This window comes from Lactuca sativa, chromosome 8, assembly GCF_002870075.4.
Source record: "Lactuca sativa cultivar Salinas chromosome 8, Lsat_Salinas_v11, whole genome shotgun sequence".
Lineage (NCBI taxonomy): Eukaryota > Viridiplantae > Streptophyta > Magnoliopsida > Asterales > Asteraceae > Lactuca > Lactuca sativa.
Window position 1 is genome coordinate 78,151,764 of NC_056630.2, and position 8,369 is coordinate 78,160,132.

Sequence of the window (8,369 nt, forward strand, 5' to 3'; positions counted from 1 at the left end):
AAAAAAAACTCATTAAATAAGCATATCAATAATTATGTTATCTTTAATATATATTAAAACAAAAATCTTATGATATCATCTGAAACAATCTAGGTCATTGATTGCATTTCAAACTTATGTTTTCCACCCTTAGATCAAATTGGTGACATTATCTTCCCTAAATGTAATGTATTTAATTCTAATAAAAGCTTTCCAATTGTCAAACAAAATTAACTTAAATCCATTGAAATAGAATGTATTTAATTTTAATAAATTTCCCCTATTTTAAATCTTGAATTTTCGGTTATAAAGGTTTTAAAATAGTCAACTTTAAAAACATATTACTGAAAACCATTTCAATTAAGACATTAAATATCAACCATTAATATAAATCTGTTTATATTAGCAAACCATTAATATAAAATCCATTTTTATTAGGAAACCATTAATTTCTAAATATTATTAAAAGAGAACCTTTAATTCACCAATGAAGCAATCAAGACCATTGATTGTATTTCAATCATAGGATTTTCACCATTAGATCAAATTGATGACATCATCTTCTTAAAATAGAACTCAAACATCTAATTATAGAATCTTTAAATTTACCAATTACATTTCATACACAATTACATTAAATTATGGAATCCTTAATTATAGAATCTACTCATATTTAATTATAGAATCTATTCATACTTTCGAAAATATATTTCACAATTCAAGCATAATTACATTTAATTGTAGAATCTTTAAATTCAACAATTATGTTATCAATTAAAGCATATCATTCTATTTATATATGAGACATCGGTTTCTCCATAAATCTGGCCAAAAACATGAATAACCGCCTCCATCTTTCTCCTCTATTTTTCTCTTAAACCAGAATTCCCTAATCCTCTTCTTCTTCTTCATGTCAATGGTTGTGCTTTAGTTGATGTTTTGTGTGTTCATAACAAAATGTAGCACCATAAGGTTGTTCCTTTTTCTCATGGATTCTTAGAATTTGCGTATTGCCTCTTCCTTGCATCTCCAATTATCACACCTCTGTTTTGGCTTCACACAAATCTCTACAAACTAAAGCAAGCATCTCCTTCAAGACACCTTTTGACGATCTATGTCATCATTAACCCTAATTAATATTGTTCATAATTTAATTCCATTATTTATAGTTTTTGGCTTCAAAATTTAAACCCGATTAGTATCAAGAAATGAGAAATTGCAACTAACTTTTAAAAACTATCAAGAATGTATAATATAGGATGATAATAATGCTTAAAAACACCTAGTTTGGTCTGTTTTGAAAAAGTAATTTTATATGAAAGTAGGATTGTAGTAATACTAAAAGAACCTATATGTTTTTTATCTGATGCAAAAGTGGTCGAAACATACTTCTAAATTGGCAAGAAATAGCAATGAACTTTTAATTCATTTTGAATAACCATTTAATAGATATATGTGAAAGATATGAATACTCAGTAGTTAAGACCATAGACTTTACTCAAACGTCCGCAAATGTCTTGAAGTAAGCATTCATTTTTCAATTATTTTATCATTGTCATAAAATAAAAGTAAAAAATCATCATTTGTTTAATTTGTTTAATTCGTCTCATAATAACAAGTAAGTTCTGTGCCAATTATGTATTTTGACATTTTTAATGAGTTATGGGCAATATCTAAATTGAGGAAGCATAAATGTTTTTATATTTCTTTGTTAGAGTTTTTTTTTATATTTAATATTGTATGTGTGTGTGTGTGTGGTGGGGGGGGGGGGTGGGTGGGTGGGGAGGAGGGGGTTATGTGGTTCATTTCAAATAAACATAAATAAGTTGCTATTTTTAAAATAAAAAAATTCTATTTCGCAATATAACCATAAAATAACAATGTATTTTGAAAGTACATTGTCAAACGTTGGATTATACTTGCGTAGACCCGTTTTGTGCATTGTTAACTATATGTTGCTGTTTCCGGTGTCACAGGTAAAAAAGGTTTGAAGGTACTTTGTGGCGATGAAGGTCGTTCAACTAATAAAACAAAAAATATTGTCTATAAAGAGGTCCTTCAACGATTATATATATATTACCAACTTCAGTGTATTTTATACACATTTCAATAATATCAATAATCCTAATTTTTTTATAATTATTCTGCAATATCTATATACATTTATATTTTATTTATGCGTTTCCCACGTTTAATGCGCGGGTTATAATTTAGTTTTGCCTTTAATAAAAAAAAAAAATAAAAGGGTTATTTCGAGAAAAGAGATAGACAAGCAGGAAAAAAAACGCAAGGCAACAGCAAATAGCTGTTGGGATCGATGGAGCCAGCAGCGCCGCCGTGGGTGGCTGCAGATGGCAGTGGTTGCGGCGGCGGCCGGCAGAGGTCATTGGTGGCCGGGATGATCAGAAACGACCGCATAACTCTCCAATTTCAGTTTTGAAACCAAATTGTGAAGGTAACATCTAAACCCTAGTAAAGATTGTGAAATTGTTGGAGTTTTTGTGATGCATTCACAGTTTGGTAAAGATTTGTATCTTAAAACGTCACTAGAAACTTGAATTATTGGAAGAATACTATATAACGGCATTGACTTAAAAACATGCTAAAAAACCAAAAATTAAAATAGGTTTCCTTTACTTGACACATTAACCTTGTTACATCAAATAATACTAAAAACAACTCATTCTGTTGTATCTAGTTTTTTAAATCGTTAAAACTAAGAATCAACTTTATAATATAGAACAATGATTTAAAAAAAATTATAAACTATCTTTGATTTCTCAAACACATAAATGCTTGTTTGTCAATATATAGGTTTCAATTCATAAATTGTTAAAGACTTGTGACCAAGTAATTACGTGTGCTATGGGGAATAAACTTGAACCAAAACCACTTATTTTGATTAACAGAAAATTAAAAGTGAACCTGGACCAAAAGAATACAAGTTTGTGGATACAAATTGTCCATTGACTTCCATGTTGACTTCAAAGTCTTATGTATCATTTTCTTGTGAACAAATTCCCAAGTAAATGTATCATTTCTACTTAAATATATTAAAACAATAATATTGTTTTTCAATTCACAAGTTTGTGTATTTTAATCTGTAAACATAATAATATAGTTTTTATAAATAATGTGATTCAAGAGATTGGAAAATATTAGCTCATGAGCAAAAAATAAATTTTGGTGGATACAAATTAAACATTGATTTCCATGCCTATTTTGGGGGAAAAGTAAATATAGACAAAGACCAAAAGCATGTGGATAAACTTGTTTCATCACATTTTCTAGAACGCTTGAATACTGTAGTAATGAATGATATACTGCTTAGTTTGCAACTTATAATATTGTTGTGATGAATTAAAATTATTATTTTCATATAATAAAATAAGACGTATAAACAAACTGAATATTGCATGTAATTTAGGAGGCCAAGGTCTGATACCAGTATTTTCAAAAAATAATAATAAAACTAAATGAACTTTCTTATGTATCATAAAGTGTGAACATATTGATTAGTAATCTTAAACACTGTTTTTTTTTATTTAGACTTAATAATAATATCAAAATAATAACATGATTTCTAAATAATGTGATTTAGAAGCTTGTTAGCATTAGATTTCCACTCATTTGACATGTTCAACCCATCTAACAGTTTCATATTTAGCCACGGTTTTAAATTCCCAGCTTATAATTATAACTATCACTTAAAAATATTTATAATGTATCTATGATTTATTGAAATGGAAATGCATATTTGTCAAATACTGCATTTTATTCAATTCTAATTTGTTAAAAGATTGTGGTGAAATAGAATTGCATGTGCTGTGTGGAATAGTCTTGTCCTGTAAACCACTTTTTGTGATCGAGATAAAGGGCGTGTTCGGCACGGAGCTTTTGGAAACGTTTGGGAGCTTCTAGCTTTTGGCTTTTGATAAAACACTCTAGTTTAAACAAAAAGCTTCGTTTGGCAGTACGAGCGTTTAGCTTTTAGTTTTAACAAAACGCTCCGATTCTAAAAGCTACTTCATGTAGCGTTTAACAAACCGCTCCTGAGCTTTTGAAATCAATTTCCATAATTACCCTCAAAAATATATTTATATATTTATTTATTTTTAATCAATTGTCCTTTTATGTAATTTTATATATTTCAAAAGCTTCCAGCTACTTTTGCCAAACATTCATATAACAAATAAAAGCTACATCTTCCCGCTACCAGCTACCTGCTACACGCTTCCAGTTACCCACTACCAGTTAACCGCTAGCCGCTACCCGCTTCCAGCTAACATCTACTTTTACTAAACACGCCCAAAGAAAACTTGCATAAGCATATAACTTTGTGGTTACAAATTTTTAATTGACTTCCAAGTCTTCCAATATTGCAACAAGTTATTCTTCATTAATTTATGGCTTTATAAATGTACTAGTTACTTCATCATAAGAACCCATCACTTCATCATCACAACTCATCTGCTTGCTTCAATTTTCTTCTAAACTAAAATTAAGTTAGGGTTGATAATGGGGAATTGGAGGGGTTTGGGTTTCCATCTCATTTTCGTATGTGTGTTTTTGTTTGCAGCCACATATTCTTGTTTGGGGGTTGGAAATGTTAGTGTCATTTGCTCTGAGCAAGAGCGAGTTGCTCTCCTCAAGTTCAAACAGAGTGTTGAAGATCCTTTTGGAATGTTGTCATCATGGGTTGGAAATGAGTGTTGCATGTGGGAACGAATCCAGTGTGATGGTGTCACTGGAAATGTTCAACGCCTTCATCTCAAAGGAGATGACTATTGCCTCTTAGTCGGTAAAAAGGTGAGCTCTTCTTTAGCAGAGTTGAGGCATCTCAAATACCTCGACTTGAGTCAGAATTATTTCCAAAGAAGTCGGATCCCTGAGTTTATTGGATCCTTGAAACACCTGAGTTACCTGAATCTCTCTTATGCTGGTTTTGAAGGTATCATTCCTCCTCACATTGGAAATCTTTCTAATTTAAAGGTTCTTGATCTCAGTTCAAACTATTATGAAAACTTTCTGAAGGCAGATGATATGGCGTGGGCTTTTAGCCTTTCGTCACTCGAGCTTCTCTACTTGAGTGCAGTGGATCTTAGTGGAGCACAAAACTGGGACATGATGCTTCACATGATTCCCTCCTTAAAAGAGTTAAGTTTGTCACATTGTAGACTTTCCAATGTTTCTCTTGGTCCTTTTCTTAATTCCAGTAGAATACTTCCTAATATAAAACACCTCGATCTTGGCTACAATTCTTTCAAAGGTCCACTCCCTGGCCTTCTTCAAAACATGACATCCCTAACATTCCTCAGTCTTTCTGGATTTAATCTTAGTTTGGCATGGAACTTTCCAAAGCTACTAAGCATGATCCCTTCTTTGTCAGAGCTTCATTTGTCAGGTTGCGGGCTGGATAAGACGCATCTATCTTCTCCACATCTTAATTACAGTACACTTTCTAACATCCAGCACCTCGATCTTAGCCATAATCCACTTGGAAGCATATTTCCATCTGTATTGACAAACATGAGCTCCCTAGAAGTCCTTGACCTTTCAGATACCATGTTGAATTCATCTCTTCCTATTCTGCCTAAACTTCTAGTCCTTCATCTTTCTGGTAACAAGTTTAAGCAAATTGAGCATGTTGGTATCTGGAGACAGTGCCACCTGAAACAATTGCGTGTGACAAATAATGTGTTCCGTATGGAAATGACTGACCCACCAACAAACGCATCAGAATGCTCCCAATATTCTTTGGAGTTGCTGAAATTAAGTGGGAGTTTAAAAGGTAGAATTCCAGAAACACTTGGAGGACTGGCGAATTTAAGACACCTTGATCTATCATACAACAAACTGACTGGTTCAATCCCTGAATCTGTAACAGGATTAAGATTTTTACAAGTACTTGATCTATCTGAAAACCAGTTGACTGGTCCCATTCCAGAATTCCTTGGGAATCTTACCCAACTTGCCCTTTCTTCTAACCAATTGAATGGTTCAATTCCAGAATCCCTTGGAAAATTAGCATCTTTAACAGATTTGGATCTAGGATCTAATTTATTAGACGGGACTATTCCAGTTTCGATTGGGCAACTTGCCAAACTCCGTACTCTCTCTATCTATAACAATTCTTTAGAAGGAGCGGTTACCGAAGCCCATTTTGCTAATCTTTCAGTGTTGAAGCTCTTGGATGCTTCTTCTAACACTAAGCTGACATTCAATGTTTCACGTGGGGGGATACCTCCATTCCAGTTGAGATATCTTTATCTCAGCTCTTGCAATATCGGGAATGGATTTCCGCAGTGGCTTCGACATCAGAGGAAACTTAAGAGGTTAGAGTTGTCCAATGCTACACTTTCGGGGCCGCTGCCCACATGGCTGCGGAAGATGCCCATCATCAATTTCTTAGATCTCTCTCACAACAAACTCAGCGGATCTTTGAAAAACCTTCCTAATGCGAAAAATGATGATGTATATGGGTTTTTTGTTCTATTACTTCTGGAATATAACCTTTTCAGTGGGTCAATTCCAAGGTCATTATGCAGAAGAACAGATTTGGAAGTGCTTGATCTTTCAAGAAACATGTTAAGTGGGAAAATTCCCAACTGTATGGGGAATCTGCAGGGTTTGGCTGTCATGAGTATAAGCTCAAATCAGCTCTCTGGTGCCATTCCTAGCTCAATTGCTCTTATGTCATCATTATTTTGGTTAAATTTGAACAAAAATAACTTTACTGGTGAAGTTCCTCCAGAATTAGGGAATCTACAAGGTTTGGAAGTCTTAGATTTGGGTGACAATAAATTATATGGAAATATACCCAATTGGATAGGGAAAAAACTTACATCTTTGGTAGTTTTGAGTTTACACAAAAACCACTTCACTGGTAGAATTCCTCCATCTCTTTGCAAAAATTCAAATCTTCAAATTTTGGATCTTGCATACAACAACTTAACCGGAACCATCCCTCCGTGTGTAGGAAACTTAAATGGCATGGTTGTGAGTCACTTGATATATGAGTATTATTTAGATATCGATGATGATAAGAATGTGATTCAGGTCATGAAAGGTGTTGATCTTGAATATACAACAACTTGGAGAATGGTTTATAACATGGACCTTTCAAGCAATAAACTTGAGGGAGAAATACCGGTCGAGCTAACTACACTTTCTATGTTGGTGGGTCTGAATCTGTCTAATAATCATCTGAGTGGGGGTATTCCAGAGAGCATTGGAAAGATGAAGAAGTTGGAAACTCTTGATTTCTCAAAAAACAAGTTGAGCGGGAGCATCCCTCCAAGCATGGCAGCTTTGACTTTTTTGAGCCATTTGAATTTGTCACACAACAACTTGTCGGGACAAATTCCAACAGGAAATCAACTGCAGACGCTTATTGATGATCCATCAATATATGCTGGGAACAAACATCTATGTGGACCTCCATTGCAAAACACTTGCTCAAATCATCAAGATTCAACAACAACAACAAGCAAGAAGAAACACAAAGCAGCTGATGAGAAGATGGAGGTATGGTTGTTTTATGTGGATATAATGAGTGGTTTTGGAACAGGGTTTTGGGGTGTTATTGGAGTTCTGATGTTCAAGAAGCAGTGGAGACACAAACTTTTCATGTTTGCTGAGGAAACCATGGATAAGATATACGTTGCAGTTGTGGTAAGAGTTGCCAAGTTCAAGAGAGGAAGAGAATAGCTGCATAGATCATGTGGAATGCAAGTAGTTCTTGAATGCATGTTATCAGTGATAGTTTTGCTTTTGAGATATGCTTATTCTAATGTATTACTATTTGGATTTTGTATTTGTATGGCCTTTGTGATATCAGTGTTGTTTAGAGGTGCTAATTTACAAAATTTCCTTTGGATTTGGTATTTATACATGATCAAGTTGTAGATTTAGATTACTATGTATTTGAGTTGTAGATTTTTTTTTCTTTTTAATTCTCGACCTTCTGCTGCTGCTCTCACTCCCAACATGCTGTTGCATCCCTCGGTTTTCATCTGCATTGGTCCAAGTAAGTAAGAACCATGTAATTGACTCATTATTTATTTTCTTCATTTGTAAAATTTCTAGTTTTTCATGTATAGAAAGAGGATGTTTGGGTGAAAGGTGGAGTTTTTTTTTTGTTGGATTTGGTATTTAGATAAGACTATGGTCTAGTATGAATCTGCAATGGTAGTGATCTTGGTTGATTGTTTGATTGTATTCTCATGAGTCTGCAAGTTATGAGATTAGATTAGGGTTAATCTCATATTTTTGTGTTTGTTTGTATGGTGTTCAGTCTATTCAGACAATCACTCTGATTGACATGAAGTTGTATTGTTGGTATTTGTTACAGAAAACTGTTGGTTTTGGATAGGATAGGATAGGATAAC

General features: G+C 33.5%; 1 protein-coding gene across 1 annotated transcript; it reads left to right on the top strand.

Moving 5' to 3' along the window:
* The first annotated feature begins 4,497 nt into the window (after window positions 1–4,497).
* On the top strand, window positions 4,498–7,689 carry LOC128127768 (receptor-like protein EIX2). Its single transcript, XM_052766452.1, has one exon. The coding sequence runs from the start codon at window positions 4,498–4,500 to the stop codon at window positions 7,687–7,689; it is 3,192 nt and encodes a 1,063-aa protein (XP_052622412.1).
* The last annotated feature ends 680 nt before the right edge of the window (window positions 7,690–8,369 follow it).

What these genes read in the sequence shown, in the direction of transcription:
- LOC128127768 (XM_052766452.1), top strand. Translation starts at nt 4,498, where the DNA reads ATGGGGAATTGGAGGGGTTTGGGTTTCCATCTCATTTTCGTATGTGTG.